General features: G+C 35.9%; 1 protein-coding gene across 2 annotated transcripts in view; it reads left to right on the top strand.

Moving 5' to 3' along the window:
* The window catches only part of ZC3H12C (zinc finger CCCH-type containing 12C), a 63,252-nt gene that overhangs the window by 27,499 nt on the left and 9,252 nt on the right, over positions 1-26,501 (top strand). For both annotated transcript variants that reach the window (XM_059068611.2, XM_067038899.1), the window contains exons 2-3: positions 5,508-6,256; positions 24,400-24,539. In XM_059068611.2, the coding sequence (XP_058924594.1) occupies positions 5,508-6,256; positions 24,400-24,539 (889 nt within the window). The remainder of the gene's footprint in view (positions 1-5,507; positions 6,257-24,399; positions 24,540-26,501) is intronic.

Here is a 26,501-nt window from a genome sequence, read left to right on the forward strand (position 1 = left end):
ATGATGATTAAGTATTCAATTGCTTTGTCAGCAGTTTCAGTACTCATGTATAGTTTCCAATTTCTTCTCTCCCACCTTTTTTATTTTTTATTTTTTTGTTTTTTTTGCTTGCATTAGTTTCAGGTATTAGATTGAAGATGTCACTTGGAGAACTGTTGCTTTCAAGAGATCTGTAATGGGGAAGGGAGGAGACAAAGACTTTCATCTATCAGTTGGGAGGAAAAGAAAGACCATAAAGGGTTAAAAAGAGGTTTTCATTTCTACCACATGCCCTATTGTGTGAACATATGCATAAGTCTATTGAAAGTTTTCAGAAGATGGGCAGGCCACCAGTTGCTGGTCTCCTGCAGTTCCAGTAGACATCTGTTGCCCCAGAGCATTAACCAATCTGTTCAAAGGGACATCCTTCTTTTGTTAGCTAGAGGGATGCAGACAACAGCACTCACTAAAATACAGTGGTAATTAAATACACAGAGACTACAGCAGTAGGTATTTATTACATATTCATTATTTTATTTCCATTGTTCTCATACTATTACCATTTGGATAACAATCAGAACCCACTTTATGGCATTGTAACTTGATGTTACAAACAAACATTGATTTAACAAGTTTATGGTCTAATATTCTTAATATGATGCTTTTTAGAATATAAAAAAATTTTTACTGGATTTGAGATGAAGGATTATCTAAGTTATCTAATGAGAACTTTCAGCAAATCTCACTAAATGGGGGAATGTTTGTGTATGCAACAAATTTCTAGTAAATAGCCTTTATATCATAAAATCTGCTTTCAGCTAGTATAAAGCTTCTTTTTGGCAATTAAAATAATTGGTTACACTTTATCATCTATAAATGTCATCTATAGCATGACATTTTAGTTCTTTTTCAACATATAGTATTATTTGATTTTTAACTTATTAGGCCTTCAACAAGAAAAATTGTTTTAGTTTCTAGTACAATATTTGGAGGAAATCTAAAGCTCTATAAGTGCAGTACCTTTTGTGTTGATGAATATAATGTAAAGGCCAATTATAATAGGTCTCTGATAACCTAAAAGTTAAGCCGTAGTCTTGAAGTTTTTTGATAACTATGGGAATATAAACATTGACCTACTTTGTGTGTGAAACTTTGTCTAGGCTGCTTCATGAAATGAGGAAAATTACTCTTGTTAATAGTTGATTAATTTAAAGATTATTTATATGCGTTTGCATTTCAGTAAATGGCAAAACTTAACAGTCTAATTTAAAAATTTAAGCAAAACAAGTCTAATTTAAAATTTTAAGGAGGAAAGTGTTTTCTCCCTTGCATATAATAGTAAATTTTGTGTTGTTATTGTAGTCTTTGCTAATTATTTTCAAAGTTATATTGATCATTTTTTTTTATATTGATCATTTTTAAGGCACTGAACAAAAATAAAGATCACATACCATTCTTTGTTCTAAGATGTAATAATTCCTTGTTAAGTTTTACACATTACATTAAGTAGTACTGCAGCCTTTGAAGATATTTTTGTCAGCTTTTATATCTTAAGACTTTTGTCAGCTTTTAAATTTAATTTTTTGTTGAATGATTTCAAAATATTCACAATTTTTTTTTAGTGCCATATTAATTCAGGGCAATCTTTTTTTTTTTAACATCTTTATTGGAGTATAATTGCTTTACAATGGTGTGTTAGTTTCTGCTTTACAACAAAGTGAATCAGTTATACATATACATATGTTCCCACATCTCTTCCCTCTTGTGTCTCCCTCCCTCCCACCCTCCCTATCCCACCCCTCTAGGTGGTCACAAAGCACCGAGCTGATCTCCCTGTGCTATGCTGCTGCTTCCCCCTAGCTATCGGTTTTACATTTGGTAGTGTAAATATGTCCATGCCACCCTCTCACTTTGGCCCAGCTTACCCTTCCTGGTGACCTCAAGTCCATTCTCTAGTAGGTCTGCATCTTTATTCCCGTCCTGCCCCTAGGTTCTTCATGACCAATTTTGGTTTTTTTTTTTTAGATACCATATATATGTGTTAGCATACAGTATTTGTTTTTCTCTTTCTGACTTACTTCACTCTGTGTGACAGACTCTAGGCCCATCCACCTCATTACAAATACCTCAATTTCGTTTCTTTTTATGGCTGAGTAATATTCTATTGTATATATATGAAGGGTGATCTTTTACTAATTACAAGTGAATAAGGAAGCATTTTAGAGATTAAAGTTTTTAAAAACCAAATCTTTACCATTTGAGTCAATAAAAATAAGTTATTTCAAATTTATATTATGTAATGGAGAAAATATATGCAGCTTATAGGCCTGGTAATTGAACTTATTTGTCCTTATAGTCTGTTGGTTTATAGGAACTAAAAATTATTTAACTGCTTGTTTAGTACAAGATGACATTGGTTACCTCAAAGAAAGTTATCCAGTGAAATCTGGAAGATGAAGAGAGGCCTGTCAGTGTGAAAAAAAAGTTCAACCAAAATATTTTAAAAGAAAAGTTATTTTGCCTAACAAAATTAGGTGTACATTTTTTGAAGTAGTGTAAATCAAGCTTACACATATACCTAATATTAAAAATCATGTTAGCTCACTTGGAAACATTATATTTAAATAGTATATATAAATATATGAATTATCACAAGTTCAAGGTGTGTGGTATTCACTAAATACATTTGAATGCAAATGAGTTTTATCTAGTTTAATATTATAAAAAGCAAACAATGGATAATCCCATTTTTCTCCCTATTTAATCATTATAGCCATATAATAAAATTACATAGCAAAGCAGATTTACATAGTGTCACCAACACTTTTCTAATATTAGACTGAAAGTGATACTGAAAGATTTAAATATTGGGTTGGCCAAAAAGTTTGTTCAGTTTTAGGTTAAAATAGCAGACATTTTTCATGTTCATGAAGAACTTTATTGAACAGCGTATTCACTAACCGAACGAACTTTTTGACCAACCCAATAAGTCTTTAGGGTGGATAATTTTCAGTTTAAAAACTTTATAATATCTGGTTTTGCTTCTTTGAAAAATGTGAAAATTAAGAATTCATTATTCTTTAAACATAACATTTCATTCTAATGTTCCCCACCGACTCTATTTTTCATAAAGTATTAATCTTGTTTAAAACAGTCCAAAAGAAAACCACTACAGCTCAATATTAAAATAATATTTCTTAGTTCAATTCAGGGATTTGGTCAGTGAGTCATTATCTTGAAAAATTATCTCACAACAGCACTTATGCAAAATCCAAACTTTTCAGGGGAGATCAAAAATGTTGCCCGTTAAATACACTTCCTGCAGTCAGAGCAGATTGTGGGGTTTACAGAACAATGATGTCGGAGCTTCCAGATTGGTTTGGCAGCTGCATTGTTCTCAGAGGGTAAACCAGGCGCACTTAAGTCCCAGTCTCTTTTATAGGCTTTTGTTCATACCAAATTATTCTTTTACTGTGCTAGCATTCATGATGGCACGTTAAAAGAGTGCCGCTTAGCAACCAGCTCTGGTTGCCAGGCAGCCCAGCTTCCAATAGGTTTTCCTTGTTTAAGATACTTTTGGTGGGAGCTCTACCAAGGCCACAGTGCAGATTTTTCTTTTTAACTGTATCCCTTTATTAGGATGCTGTTGTGATTTGTTGCTTGCATTATGGTGTCACTATATTACAGTAGTTAATAAATCACTGAGTATTAAGATTTGCTTTCAAAACTGCTTCCTTTAATTCTAATAATTGGGCTCATGCATATCCATATTAATAGAAAAAAATTGAAATGGTTACAGCTTCATAATGGAGCAGATGGATATAGAGGTCTCCCAAGGAAAATTTCTTTTTATCAGTTGTGCGGTCAGGAGCCAAGAGAGTGTGATGTTTCTTTAAAACTAATGAATGCTATATTAGTAGAACAATGATGTTAAATTTATGTCTTCTCAAGGGATAAAACTGAAGAAACTCCTGTAGACGTGTGCAGAAGTTCTACACTGAAGGAATTTTAAGTGTACTGTTATCAAGCTAAAGATTCCATGGTCTCTTCTCTATTATTTACCATAGTTAATACAATTTATTTCATTGTATAGAAATACTGCACTCTCTGATAAGTTCACTCTAATGCATTCAAATGTGCAACTTCTTAGAAAATCACTTAGCATTTTCTCTTAACATTTATATAATAGCTCCTTTCTAGTGTAAATAAGATGTTGAGGAGCTGTAGAATAAAATGTTTTTCCAATTTTCTTTTTCAGGTTATTTAAATAGGTGTTCTATGACAGTCTCGTATTCAGCTACCACTGGCTTACTAATGTTATCCATGTGTAAAACACTGGAATTGCCTTAATAAGTAAACTACTGATGTGCATATAGTCCTCACAATGAAGCACAAGAGAAAATAATTTTATTTTGCTAACCTGTTCCTGGTAGAGAAATAACAATTATTCCCAGTAGACTTTTAGGAAAACAGTAAAACAGCCAAAGCATTTTAAACAGTAAAAGCATTCCTGTAGGGGAAAAGTAGAATAAAATATGATGTTTTAACCAAATGCAGATAATAATTAGCAAATTATCTAATATAATACAGAAGTATTTTCTGCCATAAAATTCAAGAAATTAAGATAACATTTATTCAGTGTACTTAATTATTTGCTGCTAACTTTATTTAGCAGCAAATATAATTATAGGAATATTCCATTCCTATGCTTTCTATAAATGTGCATAGAATAAGAGCTTTTTCCCCTGGAATGAAATAGACTGTAGTCCCTGGCACTTAATAAGGGTAGCACAGTGTTGTATTCTGTTACTGTGTTCAGGATTTACAAAGTAAAGATTATTAGGGCAAAACTCTTCAACTCTTAGGTGGAATATAATTCACTTTGTAATTATTTCATTCCTTGTTGGCTGTTGTAGAATGTGTGCTCTTTCATCGCAGTAGTACTCTAAATCATTTTTGAAAGTCTTTAGATTGTTGTTACGCTTGATCCAAATTAACAATAACTTTTAAATTATAATAAGTTAATGTGTTCCTTTTCACATGGCTTTCTCTTTAAAAGAATTTTTGCAAATTTTTGTGAATTATTTTAGAGAAAATGTACATAACCTGTCATAGCACATCTAAAACAGGGTTTTTAAAATAATATTCTGTGTGTCACTATAGAAACTTAGGCCTCTCTAACTGTGGGAAAATCTCTTCCATCAGGATTGAGAAGCAGCATGATATAGTGGGGAAAACATGGGTTTCGGAGTCAGACAAAACTGGGTAAAAAGTCCAGTTCCACTACTTATTTACTTTGCTGCCTTGGAGGGAATACGTAATTTTTCTAATTCCAAACTTCGTCATCTGAAAAACAGGACATGATACTATCTTGGAAGGGTGTTATAAGGGATGAGAGGATGTAGACAAAACAAAGTTGATATTCAGTAGTTTGGTAATTCTCTCCCAACTTCTTTATTGAAATAGAAATGATACTGAAATATCATTCAGTAGATATGAAATTCTAAATATTTTACATTTTTCTCTAGGAATACGGGGTGCTTTGCATTCAAGAATACAGAAAAAACAGCAAAGTGGAGTCAAGTACACATAACAGCTTCATGGGCTTGAAGGATCATCTGGGGCATGACCTAGGCCACCTTTATGTGGAGAGCACTGACCCACGTTTAAGTACATCTGTACCTTGGTCAATGGTAGAAAAACCAACAATGGATAAAGTTAATTCCGGGAAGGAAGAAAAAGAGGTGTCTGAAGAGAATGCGAGCTCTGGTGACTCTGAAGAAAGCACAAATTCTGATAATGAGTCAGAACAATTGAGTAGCATTTCAGTAGAGCCATGCTTATTAACCAAGACTCACAGACAACTATGTAGGTCTCCGTGTTTAGAGCCTCACATACTCAAACGCAGTGAAATTTTGCAAGACTTTAAACCTGAAGAGTCTCAGCCAACCAAGGAAGTGAAGAAACCCCCTGATGTGGTGCGAGAGTACCAAACAAAACTGGAGTTTGCACTGAAGTTAGGTTATTCTGAAGAACAGGTTCAGCTTGTGCTAAACAAGCTTGGTACCGATGCTTTAATCAATGATATTTTGGGAGAACTTGTCAAACTTGGAAATAAAAGTGAGGCCGAACAAGCAGTTAGTACAATTAACAGTATAATGAGGGAAACGTCTTCCCTGGAATCTCAGCGGTCTGAATCTCCGATGCAAGAGATTGTAACAGATGATGGGGAAAATCTGAGACCAATAGTTATCGATGGCAGCAATGTGGCAATGAGGTAAGTGGGGAAATCTTCACTCATTCTTACCAAACAATCTTTAAAACATATTTCTAATTTTGTGACTGTTTCTTTTCTAACAGTCATTAATGTCAAGGTGGTTCTGCATCCCAACATTAGCTTCCATATTTCTAATTGTGTCTCTCTTAGTTCTCTCTCTGCTTCCAGAGCGGTCAACCACCCTTACCTCATTTGTCCCTAAATAAAAGACCTCCTTTTCCCTACTTATGTCTTTCTTTTTCCCCTCATCTGGTAAATTACTATGGCATAAAAATTAGCATATATTCCCGGTACAGTGTTAAACATTAGTTTTAATTGAAGAACTTGAGTATGATCATATTGAATAACTTTGGAACCTAGAGAGATAAATGGCCTATTTCTATACAAAGTCAAATAACCATAAGATAAAATCCCAGTTCTTTGAGAAAATTATTTTTATTGATTTCAGGAACAAATCAAAGCCATAATTTCAGGGGTTGTTTTGTTCCATTTAATAAATGTAATTCAAAAATAAGTTTTAGGAACTGGGGGGAAAAAAACAAAAGCAAAGCTTCCAGAGAAATTTTTTTATGTATTTTGATGGCTAAATATGTAAAGTGCATCCAAATTCAATTAGTATATGGTTAACTGCCCACAGTGTTCAGAATACTGTGGGGATATAAAGATATGGAAAGGCATCAGTTCTTCTTTCAGAAAGCTTAACATTTCATATATTGTTTCTCAAGGTGACCTGAGGATAGCTATCAAAGAATCATCTGGGGAACTTGTTCTAACTAGTGTACATTCTAGAGCAGTGCTGTTCAATGGAAATGTAATGTGAGACACATATGTCATTTAAAATTTTCTGGTACCTACATTAAAAAATTAAAAGAAACAAGTGAAATTAATATGAATAATATATTTTATTTAGCTTAATATAGCCAAAATATTATTTCGATGTGTGTTCAATAAGAAAATTGTTAATGAGATATTTTTGCATTATTTCTTTCATATTAAGTCTTAAAATCAGATATCTTACACTTATATAGCACATCGCAATTCAGACTAGCCATACTACAAGTGCTTAATAGCCACATGTAGCTTGTGGCTACGTATTAGACAGTATAGTTCTAGAAACCTACCAAGTCCACACACAGACCTACCAAGTCTAGATCAAGGTGTAGCCCAGCCATCTCCTTTTGTAACAAATACCCCCACTAATAGTGATGCCTACTAAAATTTGAGAACCACTGTTTTTTAGGTGATAGCAGCATTTCTGCATAGAGTATGAGAAGGACCAACTTGTAATTCTCAAAATAATACTGCTTCCACCTGATGGAAAGTTTATCTTTCTTTCATTTATAAGCAGATGAGATTTGCAGTATTTAAATTACTTGTCCAAGGTAAAACATAATTCAAACCCAAATATGTCTGACTTCAAAGTCTATACACTTTTCATCATAATGAATGGTAAAAACAAACTGAAAATGCTCAAGCCAGATCTTCCAAGGCCTTCAATGCCAAGCTAGAGAATTTAAACTTGGCTCCAGTCCAAAGGTAATTGAAGATTTTTGAGGAAGGTAATGTCAAGAGTAGAGCTGTGCCTTAAACTGATAATCTGGCCATGATATTTAAAATGGACGGGGCTTCCCTGGTGGCGCAGTGGTTGAGAATCCGCCTGACGATGCAGGGGACACGGGTTCGTGCCCCGGTCCGGGAAGATCCCACATGCCGCGGAGCTGCTGGGCCCATGAGCCATGGCCACTGAGCCTGCGTGTCCGGAGCCTGTGCTCCACAACGGGAGAGGCCACAACAGTGAGAGGCCCACGTACCACAAAAAAAAATAAATAAATAAAATAAAATGGACTACAGGAGATAGGAGATAAATTTGAATGCAAACAACCCTTTCTGAGGGAGTAAAAAGGGCCTTAAGTGTCATAGAGGTATGAAGTGTACATACAACCTTGAGAAGTCCTTCAGTAAAATAACCTCTCTGTTATCTAATCTTTCCCAAATTTAGCCATGAAATGATTTTGTTTTCTTGTAATAATCCAGAACTAGTGAACAGTTACCTTAGCAGAGTGATAATGAGTAAAGCCAAAACACCATGGAATCGCCAAGCGAGAAAGTAATGAAGGAAGGTAATACGTCCTGGAGAAACACCTACAACCATAGCCATATACCAAAAGCACCAGAGAGGTTCTTAAAGGGCTCAACTCTTGGAGAATCTGATTCAATGGGGTATAGTAGAGCCCAAATAACTGTATAGTATTTTTAAAGCGCCAAGGTATTTCTGATGCATAGACAGTGTTAAGAACCATTCAACATGGAAAGTGTGGGTATCAATAGGTCGAGAGGTAGAAGAAACTGATGATCCAGGGAAAGAGTAGTGTGAAAAATACCAGTCTTAGAAAAAAGTTTAGTGCTAGTAAAACCAAGAGACATACAAATGCCGTCAACTCAAGGAAGCGGAGACTTTAAGGAGAGAGTATCCTGTGGGTAGAACTGAAAAAAAGATCCAGGGACATGACAGCCAGGAAATCATTGTCTTCAAGAATGCCATATGGTGTTAAAGATAGAAACCCAGTTACAAGATGTCAAGAAATGAACGAATAGAGCTAGACTGTTATTCTCGAAAGTTGACAGAGGAAGGAAAGAAAGAGGAGTAAGAGTTGAGAAAGGATTTTTAGTTTTATATAGAACAGAACTATATAAGCTGAGGGGATGGGGAAAAAGTCTCCACAACAGCAATAATATGAGAGTTTAATTTTTGAAGCAAAGTTCTCTGAAGGAGGAGACAATCAAAATACAAATAGAGAATTTGGCATTGGAGGTAAATACACTTTGGGGTAGTCAGAAGAACACCTTGGAGGGGAAAAACAGCATCAGACTTATAAAACTTAGAGCCCATAGAAGTGAATTTTTTAAATGGATATCATTTAGTTAAATGATGTCACAGTTGGAGCAACTCACATGACTGAAACCTAGTTCCCAGTGGCAATTGAAAAGTACTTGGATAACTGAAAATTTGCATAAAACTCTAAACTTTACTTATCCCACATGATGAGATACAAAAATAAATGACATAATTAAGGCATTTCAAACAATCTACTATATGTAATTAGAAAACACTTCAACCCCCCAAGCTATTTTGGCCCCATTTTGGTTTTTTTGCTATAAAGATGGGACAATGCACATCATATGTTTTAATCTGACATGTAACCTGAGATGCTTCAGGCATTGCAGGAGAGAGCAAGTTGACAGGAAATTTTATTATAGCAGCCTTATACTGTCAGTCACAATGAAATGTTGTACCACGTCCATAACTTTGAAAGTGCCAGAACTCATGGAAATGCATAGTAAACTTTTACATTCTACCACTTATGAGATCTACGTAAAGTAATAAAAGTCATTTAGAAATGCATACCTACTTCAGATTCAAAATCTTAATTTAACAAAAATGCAGAGAGATTTTTACCCATTTCCTGTTGCATAAAATATAGCAAACATGCTTTTACTTTTTAAGTTAATGTCCTACTCATGTTACTTTAGCAAACCTATTATATAATATATTTATATACATAATAATAAATTATAATAGGTAAATGCAAGGATGAGTTAAGAATAGAGTACTATTTTATTTCCTTTCTGATTTCTCAGGCAGATATATTCCACATATAAGATGAATATATTTTAGTTTCATTTAAATGCTAGTAGTGGAACTGATATAAATGATTCTTTAGATGTAAATTAAAAGTAGGAAAGAAAGGCATTTTATTAAAATTACCAAAATGGACTTTAAAAAACAATTCTCTACACACTACCTTTGTGATTCTGGGTAACTTGTTTAAACTCTCCAATCTCAGTTTTCAGGATTGTAAACAGAGGAACTCATGTTGCAGGCTTGTTATTAGAATTAAAGATAATTAATACCAAGTGCCTGGCATGTAGTAGGTGCTCAGTAAATTACAGTTATTATTACATTAAAGAGCTAGATTCTGTATTTTAATCCAGAACATAATAACCAATGTAATGAAAACTTAGTTTTTCAGATTTTTAAAAATAAATTTATTTTTATTTTTGGCTGCGTTGGGTCTTTGTTGCTGCTAGTTGCAGTGAGCGGGGGCTGCTCTTCATTGCGGTACACGGGCTTCTCCTTGCGGTGAGCGGGGGCTGCTCTTCGTTGTAGTACACAGGCTTCTCATTGCCGTGGCTTTCCTTGTTGCAGGGCGTGGGCTCTAGGCTTGCAGGCTTCCGTAGTTGTGGCTCGCAGGCTCTAGAGCACAGGCTCAATAGCTGTGGCGCATGGGCTTAGTTGCTCCGCAGCACATGGGATCTTTCCGGACCAGGGATCGAACCTGTGTCCCCTGCATTGGCAGGCAGATTCTTAACCACTGCGCCACCAAGGAAGTCCCAGTTTTTCAGTTTTTTTATTCAACATTTAACAAACAGCAGTTTAGCAGTCCATCCTATGATCTATAGGTATATTTTAATTCTTTATGATTATATCATCAATTTTTTCAATGATTTCTACAGTTTCATAAAGAAGACTTGGACTCTTAGGTCTGGTTGATGCCAAAATTGCCCAGGGACAAGCCATATAACCATAATATACAGCATAGTTTCCAAAATTGCAGGAATCCTGTGTTGCTTTGCAGGAAGCATGCATCTACTATCATCTTATTAATATCTCTTAAAAATGTGCCACATTGATTGAAGTTCTGGGTAAGTTGGTTGAATAAGCAATTCAAATTGACAAATACCTAGACCGTAGTCTAGCATAATTTGTGATAGCTATTTCAATGTGAGGTATAGGAGCAAAGAGGACATAAGTATTCAAAAATAGAAAACAGCAAACTAATAAGTTTAGATAAAGCCCTAAACTTTTGCACAAAAGTACTTGGTTTTTGAAATATGAAACAGAATAAGTTTATATTTAGTGGAACTGGACTAACTAACAAGGACTGACAAAAAGCTGCAGTTAATATTAATTCTTAAAAAAGCAAAAACGGGCTTCCCTGGTGGCACAGTGGTTGAGAATCTTCCTGCTAATGCAGGGGACATGGATTCAAGCCCTGGTCTGGGAAGATCCCACACGCCGCGGAGCAACTAGGCCCGTGAGCCACAACTACTGAGCCTGCGCGTCTGGAGCCTGTGCTCCGCAATAAGAGAGCCCGCGATAGTGACAGGCCCGCGCACCGCGATGAAGAGTGGCCCCCGCTTGCCACAATTAGAGAAAGCCCTCGCACAGAAACGAAGACCCAACATAACAAAAATTAATTAATTAATTAATAAACTCCTACCCCTAACACCTTAAAAAAAAAAAAAAAAACCTCTCAGTAATTTAGCAAATTGGTCATTCAGCAAATAAGCTTCTTTCCATAGTAGGGCAGATACTTCATAATATAAGTATACCATGAAATGTATACTCCAGATCTAGAAACAGAAACAAAGCGTAAGTAATATTTATCATATTTCTGAAATGAAATTCTCATGATATTGTGATTTTTATTTCCTCCAAGTAGCTTTACAATTCTTCAAAATCCGATTCTATTAAACCTGAGGTAGTTTAGCAATGGAGTATAGAATTATTCTCTATCCACATATGTCCAATAGTTTAAATTCATTTTTCCTTAAGAGAGTCTAGTGTTTTAATTTACCCATAGTTTTAGGTTCAGATGACTTGTTCTGCCATTAACAAAGTACCATCTTGTGAGCCATCAAGGGATGGGAGTGTAAGTTGGATGTTGGTGCTCTTGGATTCCTAAAAGTCCTTGACTTCTTCAGTATGCTTCCATGACATAGTCACCTGACTTCATTAAAATTATATCTCCATATTTCTACTTCAGCTTCTACCAAATATGTGAAATAAGAGTGGTGAACAAGAGAAAACCCAGAGCTTCATCACTACCTCTACACCATGTGTAGCACAAATTCTCCAGTTCCGTGGGATGGAAGCTAGGCACACCAGCCTTCTCTTTTTGATATGAATAAACTGTTGAGATCCTCCCCACCCTGACTCCCCTGCTCTCTCTTGGTTGGTGAATCCAGGCTTTTGGTTTTAGATAAAATCTCCTAACTGGTGGGTAGGCCTTATTGCTGCATGTTTGGGCAGAGTATTAGAGTAGATATTTTGTTTGCTAAAAATCTCAGGTGGACCAGTTTTGACCAATAGGATCCATGCTTGTATTGCCTCTGTGTTAATGATGGGGGACCACAAAAAGAATTTAAGCAAGGGAAGAGTGGCATATCACATTTACCTTTAAGAAAGTTCACTCTGTAGAGAAATTTAGAGAAGGATTTGAGCACTAAGACTGCAGACAAGGAGACCTACTTATATATGAAAATGTATGCAAAAGTTAAATTGTGGACAACTCCTGGAAAAAGAAGAATATTGCTTTTGTATACCAGTCTAATGGCAGAGAGTACATAAATAAAACAACCATCTGCTCGACCCCTACCCCTCAAAAAGACTCGTGTTAGAAACAAGCTGGTGTTGTATAAATCTGAATCTTAACTGGGGTGTAGAAAAGCACTCCAGGTAAATCATTGAAGTCATTTTCTTAAAGTTTGAACAGAAATCAGATATAGTCAGAATATGAACAGAAAAATGCCTAAGTTGTAACAACTTTTCTTTATATCAATAATTGTGGGCTAAGCCTATATATTTATAAAATATGAGCAGAATTTAGCAGTCTGTATAAATAGGATTTATTTATCTAGATTAATCTTTTTGAAGGTACAAAGGCTTTTATGTATCTAATCTGGTTTGTTAAGTTGTATGGACTTGAGAACTTTTTTCAGTGTGAATTAGAATATTGAAGACCATCTTGCCTGGGCTCCAAAACTTGCCTTCAATTGTTTGATGGGTTTGCTGTCCTGTTGCCTGTTTACCATTTTAGTACAGCCCTATCTCACAGTTAATAAAATCCTCCAGGACACGCAGTCCAAGTTTTTGGTTTATATTACAGGTGTGAGACTACAGCTTGCCAGGGTTCATTCAAATTTGGTTTTGGCTCTCAACAAAAATGTATCAAAATTATGTGCAGTAGATCTGCATGGTCCAGTACAGTGACTACTGGCCACATGTGGCTGTTGAGATTTTCAAATGTGTCTAATCCAAATTAAGATATTCTGTAAATGTAAAATACATACCAGATTTTGAAAACTTAGTACAAAAATATAACAACTTTTATGCTGAATATGTGTAAAAATGATCATTTTTGATACATTGAGTTAAATGAAATATATTACTAAAATTAATTTCACCTACTTTTTACTTTTTAAAATGTGCTATTCTAGGTCATTTTAAATTATATTTGTGGTTCACATTATACTTCTGTTGGGTAACCTGTCAGTGAAATGTGTTTTAAGTTGCAACTTAGTGGGGGCTTAACGTCAATTAAAAGCTTGATTTCCCTCTAGATGAGTGTCAGTGTCATAGGTACTACTTACAGGTTAGTTGGCAGTGTCCCATTTCTCTTATTGTTTTAAAGAAAATCCTTAGGTAATATGGAAGGAATCAGAGAATCAGAACTAGTTTTTTCTGTTGTTTGATTATATCACTGTGGAGTCTGACAAAGACAGATGTTAGTTCTGTTCCACTGCATCTCTTTATAACCCTAAGTATATACTTCTACCTGTCATCATTCATGAATTTTCATAGACCAATGGTCAATAAACTTTCCTGTTATCTCAAATATGCTTATTTAAACCCTAACCTAGGAAATAGCAACATTAGTAATCCTATTACATAATGAATAAAGTTAATTATAAATCACCTAACTAGTGATTGTAAGAAATGGGAAAAGTCACCCAATTATAATAGGAAAAAAGTGATTCGAGTTTTACATTTTCTACCTGTCTTAATATTGAAGACATTATTACATCTACTTAACAGGTATGTTCTGTTCAGCATCTTTAGACTAATGACCCACTTGGATCTAGATTAGCTAGATGTGCTTCCTATTATTGATTTTGGCTTGAAATTATGGACCTTATAAGGTGAGGACATCTTTCTACTTTCCTTTTTCCTTGTCCTTTCCCATTCTCAAAATTCTTTTGGCCACACTGCTCTTGTGTCTGTACCAACTGGAGGGTAATAATAAACTTTCATGTGAAGACTTCCACTGTGATTTTGGTGTTGAAATTTTCATTGTCCTAAATCAGTAATTTTCAGACTTTTATTTTCCTTTGAAGTGGTACAATCCTGAAAACCTTAAAAGGAAGCCCAGTATTTAAAACAAACAAAAACATAGTATCGTTTGAATTGGAGGGTATAAATGAGGGCTGTGTTTCCCACTTAAAAATTCCCTTCATTGCTCCCTAGAAGGGCCTCTGGTATTTCTATTTGGAACACAACTTGATAGACCTGATTAAATTATCTGTAATAGGGAGTTTATCTGTAACAAGGGATTTAGTTTTCTGGTTATATTGCATCCTGACTATTAGGTTTAGGTTCATAGTGATCTTAGTGTAGTGGGAAAGAGATCAGAGATTAAAAGTTCAGTAGCTATAAGAGTGACAAAATAGGCATAAATCACTTGTTATGAGCCTTCAATATAAAAGAAAAAGTTCTAGATGCCCATGAGTCAGCACATGGAATTATAGATTCTTAAATACAATTTGAAATTTAATTAGACTACAATAATAGGAAGGAAAATATTCTCTTATTTCCATATTGAAGATGATATCCAGCTGTATTCCTGTTTCCTTGCTTAAGGGAAGTGAGATAGATGTAGGAGAATTTCTTCTTAACAGTCATTAAACATTGCTAATGCATTGGTATTTGAAAGAGTTCTTTAAAATTAAAATCTATTTTCATGTATACAACATGGGTTATGTACAATCAGGCCTAAAAATTGAAAAAATAAGTCATCAAGTATTTGAAGAGCACCTAGGTGTATTAATAATTTAGTGTTCGATAAATATCTATTATTATTATAATATTAATATAATATAATTATATAAGCTAACTATATCTAAACTTAAAGGACTTTGGTACTAAAGATTCAAATACGGTTTTCTAGTTTAAAAGGATACATTTTACTCATACTGTTCATTGTAGGCACTTCACTGACAAACTTGTATCCTTATCATTATATGCAGTTTGATATAATGACCCATTAAAGTCACAGAAGTTTTATAATCATACTTGAATCGTCCAGTAAAGGGTGTAGCAAACTTGTAGGTCAAGTTTTTTATTTAAATAAAAGATGATATATCGAAGGTTATAAAAAAGCAATGGATTGTTTTTTGAGTCCCCTGATACCTTGATCTTTTTTTTTTTAAAAAAAAAAAAAAAAAACTGAAACTGTTTAGTGATCTCCACATATCAAACACATTGATCTAAAAAATCAGTTTACCATCAGTAGTGAGATTAAAGCTATTAAAGATTTACTGGTTTCATTTTCATTCCAAAGCAAGCTCTTTTCCATTTTCTAAAAATTAGGACCAAAGGGACATGAGAAAGTGAAGGCACTAATGTTTGTTGAAGTCTTCTATGTGCCAGGCACTCTGCTCAGTGCTCTGTGGATGTTACCTTGTTCAATTCTCACAACCCCTGTAATGTAGGCGGGATTATCTCCATTTTAAATATGAGAAGATTGAGGTTGAAAATAAGTAATTTGACAGCGTCACACAGAAATGTACTAAGGAAAATACTTAAACTCATGTCTAATTCCAGACACTGTTATTTTCACTGTGTTGGCCTACTCATGAAAAGCCATCTCTACTTAGTAGTAATGCTAGTAGTAGTATTAATAGTACTAATACTGTCATAATAATTAGCAGTGCTAATTTACTATTAGTAGTACTAAACATGACATTCTAGGTATGATTGTTACAATTAGATTTTATATGAGTTATGGAAAAACTTTTTAAGAATGGCTTTCCTTTGATCATATAAGGGATATACTTATTACATAAATATAAGAAAGTAAAAATCAGCTATGATTTCCAAGGTTCTTTGCAAGCATTATAAGTAATATGTTAATTCAAAGCAAATACTCAAACTAGAGCAAAATCAAATTTGAGGAAATAAAAGATAATTGGAAAAAGACTCCTTATTTCTCTTTTTTTTTCCAAAGCCATGAAAAGAATTAAAAAGAAGTAGTTCCCTTTAATAGATGCCTTCATTCCCTTGTTAGATTTCTCCATGTTTTTCAATTTGCTCCTGTCTATCATGGGAATATAACAGTTATAATTCTAAAATAACCCTTTCTATCCTGTGGTTAACCTAGTTAATGATATGTGTGTATATAACTTAACAAAGTATAATACATGAAATTATGTTTCCTAGACACAGCAAATAGAATGGTTCACCCATTGTCCCTCTCTTCTAGGTCCTGTATTGAGGCAAGTTACATTAAAGTGTGTGATTCCCCGAATTTTTCTCTGCATTTCAAAATACACCTTTGTAATCTGTTAACCATCACAGGTGACTAATTTAATGGCACATAATAAGCAAGTGTACTTCAGTTCTCTAGTGGGAAGTATATATGATGTTTTTATAAGATTTAGCAAATATCATATTAGTTTGAGTGCTTTTGGAATTGCCCTTCTGTTGAAGACAGAAAAGTAGAACTGAGGGGTTTTCAAATTTGTTGCAGTAGTATATATGAAGAGATTAAAGATAATCCCATTAGATACAAGACAAAGTGAATTTATAGAATAGTAAAGTTATGATAGTGAAAATCTTATGAAGAATATGTCTGTCAAGATAATTTGTGTTCATTCTAGCTCCCCTTAGTTTCCATTTTCTAGTTCACTAGAAGGTGCATATGTCTGAAACTCCAAGTGGGAGTCCCTGGATAGAAGAAATGGGGCTTCAGTTACCCCAGTCCAGACCTTAGTAGCCCTTTTCACAGCTTGCAAATTAATTTCATCTTATTGTCTGGAATAAGCTCCACAGTGAGTTACAGAAATCTGTTTGGGAAGTTGCAATGACTAATAAATCAGCAATTAGTTTTGCACGTGGCATATTAGTTGTGGGATATTAGAAAACCTCTTATTCAAACTTTGGCCCATAGCATGGCAGACCCCTAGCACATATTTACTCTCAGTATAGATAAGCATATATTCACTAACTCAGGTGGCTTGTCTTCCAGGAGCTTCAAAAATCCTCTATCTGGAGTCCAGAATATGGTAGCCTTTAGTTTATACAGGAGATCTCTTCCCAACAGATGAACAGCATCAAGGGGCAAGAGAGGCATGTTCCTCCAACAGAGGACCTATTTGCTCAGGAATCTCAGATGAGAAAGAACAGGTAGAAGTTTGTCCAGAGATACCCACAACTTATATGTTTTTCTTGAGGTAGGTGAAACAAGAGAGGTCAGTAGAAATTGCAGAATACATGCATGGTTCCAGTATCTACAAGAAAGGACAGTAAAATATTAAGGCAGGGAAAGGAAACATATGTAAGGCTTTTCCATTCCCAGCTCTGAAGCTCCTCTATTAAGTCAGTTTTGCTTATTAGTTTGCACCATTTGCTAATTGTTTCCTGTCTGATTTCAAGTGGAGAGGGGGTGTCTCCTGATGGAGATGGTAAAGTTTCATAGGTAGCATCCCTTGTATCTTCCTCAGTCTCTGGCTATCTTCTTACAATAGTAATGTACTGACTTTTCATTGGCAACATCCTATCTTCTTACAATAGTAACATACTGACTTTTCATCAGCAAGTCCTTTCTTATTTGTTGGTACCCCCAGAAAAGTATTTGCTCCCTGTGTGAGTAAGTAGGCGGGTAACACTGCAATCTTGAGTTTCTTTTTGGCTTCACCTTTCTCCATTTTTTTTCCCCCAAACTGGATTACTGTTGCCAATACCTGAGAAACTGTCTATTTTTTGACATACAGATACCTTTTCTCTTACTTGTGCTTGCAACAAGGCTACCACAGAAGTGGAGAGGATTAAGAGTCTATTCTGATCCACCCCTGTCTCCATCCCCATTCATTTAGAAAAAGCCTTGGTGAACCACTGATGGAAATCACTGGAGGACTCATGCAGCAGCAGCACTGCTGCTTCTCTCAGGCCACCTTTTGCAGAAAGACTGCAAAGTCTGCCATCAGCAGTGCCTCGCAATGGGTGTCCTAGGTTTGAAGAGCAGCCAGAGTTGTTGCAGGAGGTGCCTGAAGCCATAACACTCCATTTGCCCCATCACACCTGTTCCATTAGTCAAGCAGATTCATCCAAGGCAATATTCCAAGTTACAGTCAGTGTCCGTCCTCACACACAGGGCTGTAAACTGAAAACATGCTGTAGAAAACCTTGGCACATTTTTTGCAGATCTTTACAGGGCACTGGAAAATAACTCTTAAGATGGATATCAGCTAGGGGAAAGGGATGTGGTACCCTAACCACATCTGATCCACCCAGCAGTACTGGGTAACGTCTAAAGGGTATTTGAATCCCTGTAGCTCCAAAGGGAGAAGGCTGATTTTCTCTACACTGAGATGAAAACTAAGTTGGTTTGTATGGCACTATAGTTTCAGGCTCATTTTGCAATTTAAAAGCCTGACTCCTTTTGTTTTCCCTTCCCTCCAAGTTATCAGGGAAACCATTTGCCAACCTGATGCCTTAATTCTAAGACAGTTTCTTATCCAGATTTTCAGACTCCTTGTTCCTTCCTGTTAATCATTTCTGCTTCCCTAGCTATGTTTTGCATGTTGAGTATAGGGGGAGTCTTGGAGGTGGAGTCTATACCAGAACATTCAAATAAGGCTGGCAATTCTCCCTCTTCCAAAGGGAAGTTAGCCCCGGATCCTGAAGTCCTTGGGAACCATCTGTCCAAGAAGGCATCCTCTCCTCTTTCCAGGTCCCAGATAAGGTGAAGAAGGGTGAAAGAGAGTAGAAGGAGCAATAGCAGAGAAGTGTTGAGAGCCTGGAGAAACAGAAAGGTGCTTTCAGTTTCTTAATCTCTTCCTTCGGTTTTTTTAATTCATTCTTGCTGGCTGTCCGGTTCATTCATTCATTTATTTCCTGAGATCCAGAGATACCCATAATCCTTTTATTTTAAGTAGGGTTTTTCTAAAAATCTGTGTAAATATACCAATTTGTCTACTTCAAATGAGCCTTCCTCTGGCCATTGCAAAGCAGGGTTTTTATAAACATGCCTATTCAAAACATGACAGAGTAAAATAAGCCCTTTAAGAAAGAGACCTTCTGGCAGGCTCCTTATATTTTCTGCATTGAAGCCAGTGTTGAATCACACGCAACCTTCAAGCCTCTATTACCCATTTTGCTCAGCAGGAACTCAGAATTAGCAGTGAGAGTTTGGCATTTTCCCTGGGAAACCAATCCCACTGAGCCAAAGTAATCAAAGGAACACTTTTTAGCAAACATCCAGGGTCCCCAACCTAATCAATGGTGGCTACAAACCCTCTAACAAATTCACCAGCAGGACTCACTTGAGGTATACCATCCTTATTGCCAAATTGTTGAAATACCAAAGAAATCGAGGCCCACAGGAACCTGCCAGTTCATAAATATAGAGCTAGCTGTTTTTACTACTGAGGAAAAAAAACCCTAAATGCATGCCGATACAGCCTGTAAGGTGGCTACAGAACTATAATGAATTTTCTTCTCTATTTATGGAATTAGAGCTACAGTTTGTAAACATCATCCTACTCTTTTAGTAAACACTCAACAGACAGTTAATTTGCACCAGTAGCTACATTGTGCTCACTCTGACATCCTGTTTTTCATAATTTTTTTTATCAGGCTTACTCTTTTTATAATTCTTTATCAGAGCCTCCTACCCTTGCCCCTTATATAGTAACCAGCACATATGATTAGTCACATCCTTCAACACGCCTCATCAGGTTAGGTCAGGTTCAGTCTCCCCCAGCCTCTCCCAGTCTGTAAGTCCCACCTGCAGTTTGGAGCCGCCTGGGAGTTGTCTGCTCAGGCTTTTACTGTTACTAGGGATGATTCTGGGCCTTGGAAGCTAGCAGGGACCTCCAAGACAACAGCAGCCATTCCAGGGATTTCCTTGTTGGCATTCATTTGTTTGGCCTGATCAGGAGAGGATTGGCTGGGGAAGTATTGGACACCCAGGGACCAACCCTACACATCCCCACTTGCCTGCTTCTTTCTGTCCCACCCATAGAGGAGAAGACGTTAGCCTGCCCCCATGTGAGATCTGAGGCTGGGCCAACTGCTGATTGCTTTCAATCTGATTTCAAGTTACTGTGGGGTTTTACTCTACCTGGATGTGGAATCACTATGTTTGAGAGAAAACACGCCTTCACCTTTATAAAGTATTGCCAAATTGCTCTCCTGAATAGTCATACCATTTATACTCCCACCTGTAATGTATGAGTTCCTACTTTCACACATCCTTGGCAACATCTGGTGTTTGCAGACTTTTATTTTTTCCAGTATGATGGGTGTGAAGTGGTGTCTCACTTTAGCTTAATTTGCATTTCTTCACTGTTGAGCATCTTTTCATATGTTTGTTGGTCATTTGGGTTTCCTCTCTTGAGAATTCACTGTTCATATCTATTGCCTTAAAAAAAAACTGGTTACCCTTCTCAATGTATAGGAGTACTTTATGTATTATGAGTACTAGTGTTTATCAGTCCTATGTATCGCAAATACCTTCTTCCAGGCTATGGCATTTCTATTTTTTTATGGAGTCTTTTTCATAAAGAAGTTTTATGTGCTCAAATGTATCATTCTTTTCCTTGATAGGATGTGATTGTGTCTTCTTTAAGAAGAATTTCCCTATCTTGACATGACTGTCTCCTTTAATTTCTTCTACAAAGTTTTACAGTATTTTCATTTTTAAATCTTTGATCTATATACAATTTATTTTTATGTATGGTATGAGGTAAAAATACAATTTTATTTTTTCCACATAAATAATCAGTTGCTCTAGTACCATTTGTTAAAGGATCCATCTTTTCTTCATCTATCTGTAATGACACTTTTATCATTTATACACACGTGTGTGTATGTGTGAGAGAGAGAGATCTTAGGCTCACTTGTCTGTTATATTTTTTCTGTTTTTTAATTTTTGCCAGTAAAACACCCTTTGGATTTCTGTAGTTTTATGCACAAGTATTGATAGCTAGGGGAGAAGTTCCTCCTCTTTTGTTCTTCAGAATTGCTTAACTATCCTTGGCCCTTTATTTTTCCATACTAATTTTAGGATCAGCTTCTCAAGTTCCATAAAAAAAACCCTTTCAGGATTTTTATTGGGATTTCAGTGCACTTATAGATTAAGAATTGCCATCTTCATATATTGAGTCTTACCATCCATGAAAATGGTATATTGTCCCTTTCATTTAGATCTTCTCTTACTCCCTTTAAAACAGGTTTTCAATTTTCATTTTCTCTATAAAGCTCTTGGGATATCTTTTCTTCTTTAGATCTGTTTCATTTTTGTTACTATTAAAAATGGCATCATTTTTAAAATTAAAATTTTAAATTGGTTTACTGGTGTATAGCAACACTAATCTTTAATAACATATTGTCAAAGAACATTGTATGATAGATTCTTTATGTCTGTTGAAATCTGTCCTGTGGCCTAGTGCACAGCCAATGTGTTCTCGTTCCATGTGTTCTTGAAAAGGTTTTCTCTTTAATTTTGTGCAGGGTTTTGTATATGTCCATTAGATCACCTGTAATTGATTTTTCACTTGTCTGTATTCTTACTAAATGTTTTCTGCTTCGCCTGTCCATTAGTATGATTGTGGATTTGTTCATTTCTTCTTGTCATCCCGTGATTTTTTGCCTTACACTGAGTTCACAATTATTATAGCTTCCTTGTGAATTGTTCCCTTTTTACTATTATGTAATAACTTTTTACCCCTGGTAATGTTTCTGCCTTAAAATATATTTTTTTCTGATATTAATAGAGTTTTCTGATGGTTTATGGTATGATAAGGTAGCAGTTAAGGATGTGTTTAGCTGCAAATAACAGAAAACTTCACTACAGTTTTTTAAACAAATGTCAGGGAGGTATTTTTTTCTCAAATAACAAAATCAGAGATTGATGTGGGTCCATCAACAGTTGATATGGTTCTATTTGCCATTCACAGTGTGGTGCCTCTCGTGCTCTTGCTTGCATTCTCCCTAGGAGGTTTTGTGGGAAGGGGGTGCGGGGCTGTGGGCAGAGGGGAAGAGTGGATAATGGGAACAACCTGTTGTCACTGTCGCACATGGTATAATACCTGGGTTAGCATCTGTAGAATCTTTGTCCCATGTTTGTAAGTGGTTTGCTGTTTACACACAGTTTATGAAAGTTCTTTAGTTAGAAGATGGAATCTTCTCTTTCTACAGTAAAATGTGATGGTTGTCTTTACCAAGTGAAGTGACCTGGAAGAAAATGCTTATGCAGTCCTCTCTTTAGAGCCAGAAACAGTTAAATTCTTAAGTCTCAGTAAACCAAATGTCATAATGACTAGCAAAGCATAATACAGTTAGATCTCAAAGCATTAATGCAAAATAAAAATATACTTGGGTCTTAGCAAGTTGAGTTTTGTATTTAGGAATAATTCGTAATATATATTCTCACAAGAGAATGCCATCTTTTTATTGTTTATAAATTTATTTATTTTATTTATTTATTTTTGGCTGCGTTGGATCTTCGTTGCTGCACACGGGCTTTCTGTAGTCACGGAGAGTGGGGGCTACTCTTTGCTGTGGTGTGCAGGTTTCTCATTGCAGTGGCTTCTCTTGTGGAGCATGGGCTCTAGGGCTCTTGGGCTTCAGTAGTTGTGGTGCATGGGCTTAGTTGCTCCGCAGCATGTGGGATCTTCCTGAACCAGGGCTCGAACCTGTGTCACCTACATTGGCAGGTGGATTCTTAACCACTGCACCACCAGGGAAGCCCCAGCCATCATTTTTTATATTTTTTCAGAAGACTGCTTAAATTTCAGTATTTTCCATGAAACCTAGCATCACTCTGTGTCATTTGCTGGGGCATTGTTGAGGCCATCAGGTATCCCTTCTTTCCAAGAAAATGTGCCTCAAACTGCCCCTTCTCTTATCCCTTTCTCTGAGACTTTCAGTGCATCTGATTTCACCTCTAATCTTGCCCCAGACCATTTGGACAGGTCTATGGAACATAAACAGTTTCTGAGGTTTGCATTTATAGCCTTCAATACCTATAAAGCAAGTCGGTCTATTTCTGTGTTGTCCTTCAAACATGAGTAGTCATATTTAGACAGTTTTAGTGCTTCCCAGGGGACCACTAGAACAGTATATTAATATACCTAATGTTTGATTTGTGCTAAAAGTTAACAGAGCATTTACTTACTTTATTCCATTCAGTGCACCTTAGCCCAAGAATAAAGAATGTCTGTGTCCATTATAGATAAGAATGGAGCCTTCAGTGCTCAAACTGTAAAAAAGTGTACTTATTGCATTCAAAGCAGGAGACTGTTTCTTTTAAAATATTAGAATAGTGTTACTTTGAATTATTAGGTTAAAGTACACAAGCAGAGCCTGGTGCTAGATAAATGTTTATTGAATGACTACACTTTTAGTTGGGCATTTTCTTTTAGGCACTAAAACTGCTAATCCAATTTTGAGTGCCCTTTTGTCATCATTAATCCTCGTGCAACACAGTATTGTTAAACAGAAACCAGGTGTCTTCACTGAAGGATGGAAAGTGTTTCTTGTATGAGATTAAGCATTAAGTTTTTCACTTGAGTGCATGTTTGTATGTTGTTTTACATTGGTCACCTGATAAATTTTGTGCATTGCTTAATCACTGGATTGAAATATACACATACGAACTCTTGAAGAGTTTTTAGAAACTCTTAAGTATTCCATTCCACTGTTTTTACAGATTTTTCTTCTATGTGACTTCTTTTTTACATTTGACTGAAATTACTCTCACTGTGGCTGAGGCCTGTTTTTCCCTCTCCTATCAAAACGAGCTTGTATCTTTCTAACTAGTTAACCTTTACAACCTCACATTTGAAAACTCACTTTTCTTTATTCTTCACGCAGTAATCATTCCCAGTTTTCTTTCTGTTCTTCACAGATTTTCCACTCCTCGGTTATCTTAATGTTTCTCTGAGCCATAAAACTCTATCTTAAATTTGAATTTCTTATTAATATTTTAATTATGTTATCACATCTGTTTACAGATTTGAATTAATGGAATCAAGTTTAAGTTTTGTTGTGTTTTAAGTGTTCTAAAATAATCTTTTAGCCATGGAAACAAAGAAGTCTTTTCCTGCCGTGGAATAAAATTAGCAGTGGATTGGTTTCTGGAAAGAGGCCACAAGGATGTTACCGTCTTTGTTCCTGCTTGGAGGAAAGAGCAGTCCCGACCTGACGCACTCATCACAGGTGAGCCTGCAAGCTTCCGTGTGTTCCTGAACCAGTGTCTCGCTAAATAATCTGTGTGTCTGCTTCTGTTTACTAAGTTTGTGTGACTGCCACATTCACTTGGGTGGGACATTAAAGTTATATTCGAGTTTTAAAACTATTGGGTTATGTTAACTAAACAGTAATTCTTGCTACATAAGCCAGTTCTTTTTTTTTAACTTGGAAACTTTTTACTTCAAATTTTGTAAAAATTCTGACTTTTAGAGACATGCTGGGAGTCAAGAGGCCTAGATTCAAATCCCAGCTGTGCTAGGTACTGTCCATGGCACTTTGAGCAGCACACTGACCCTCTTTGGACCCCAGTTTTCTCATCTGCTGTATGAAATTAGGTGGTAATCAAATTCTAGTGACTGCAGATCAATAAAGACCTGTGAGATCCTGGGAGCATGCTGTCTGGTGTCAAGTAGAGGAAATGACTCGATCCCAATAAAGTATCAGTATTTTGCATTATCTTGTAATTTTTAAATGTATGAGTTTCAGGCAGAAGTGTCCCCTGTAACTGTTAATTATTGCTGCCCAACATTTTGCTCAAGTCAGTGATTCTCAACTGGCATCCAACCCTTCCCGCCCCTTTCTGCCCCAACCTTAACAAAACTGAGGAACCTGTGTGAAGAAAACAACAACACTTGTCAAATCAATGCAATCCCTATCAAATTACCAACGGCATTTTTCATAGAACTAGAAGAAAACATTTTACAATTTGTATGGAAACACAAAAGACCCAGAATAACAAAAGCAATCTTGAGAAAAAAAAACGGAGCTGGAGGAATCAGGCTCCCTAACTTCAGACTATACTACAAACCTACAGTAATCCAGACAATATGGTACTGGCACAAGAACAGAAATATAGATCAGTGGAATAGGATAGAAAGCCCAGAGATAAACCCATGCACCTATAGTTACCTCATCTATGACAAAGGAGGAGAGAATATACAGTGGAGCAAAGACAGCCTCTTCAATAAGTGCTGGGAAAATTGGACAGCTACATGTAAAAGAATGAAATTAGAATACTCTCTAACACCATACACAAAAATAAACTCAAAATGGATTAAAGACCTAAATGTAAGGCCAGACACTATAAAACTCTTAGAGGAAACCATAGGCAGAACACTCTTTGACATAAATCGCAGCAAGATCTTTTTTGACCCACCTCCTACAGTAATGAGAGTAAAAACAAAAATAAACAAATGGGACCTAATGAAACTTAAAAGCTTTTGCACGGAAAAGGAAACCATAAACAAGACTAAAAGACAACCCTCAGAATGGGAGAAAATATTTTCAAACAAAGCAACTGACAAAGCATTAATCTCCAAAATATACAAACAGCTCATGCAACTCAATATCAAAAAAGCAAATAACCCAATCCAAAAATGGGCAGAAGACCTAAACAGACATTTCTCCAAAGGAGACATACGGATGGCCAGCAAACACATGAAAAGATGCTCAACATCACTAATTATTAGAGAAATGCAAATCAAAACTACAATGAGATATCACCTCACACCGGTCAGAATGGCCATCGTCACAAAATCTACAAACAATAAATGCTGGAGAGGGTGTGGAGAAAAGGGAACCCTCTTGCAGTGTTGGTGGAAGTGTAAATTGATGCAGCCACTATGGAGAACAGTATGGAGGTTCCTTAAAAAACTAGAAATAGAGCTACCATATGACCCAGCAATCCCACTACTGGGCATATACCCTGAGAAAACCATAATTCAAAGAGAGACATGTACCACAATGGTCATTGCAGCACTTATTTACAATAGCCAGGACATAGAAACAACCTAAATGTCCATCAACAGAGGAGTGGATAAAGATGTAGTACATATATACAATGGAATATTACTCAGCCATAAATGCTCTGTGGTGACCTAAATGGGAAGGAAATCCAAAAACGAGGGGATATATGTATAGCTGATTCAC

The sequence above is a fragment of the Kogia breviceps genome, chromosome 7, assembly GCF_026419965.1.
Source record: "Kogia breviceps isolate mKogBre1 chromosome 7, mKogBre1 haplotype 1, whole genome shotgun sequence".
In the NCBI taxonomy this organism is placed as follows: Eukaryota; Metazoa; Chordata; class Mammalia; order Artiodactyla; family Physeteridae; genus Kogia; species Kogia breviceps.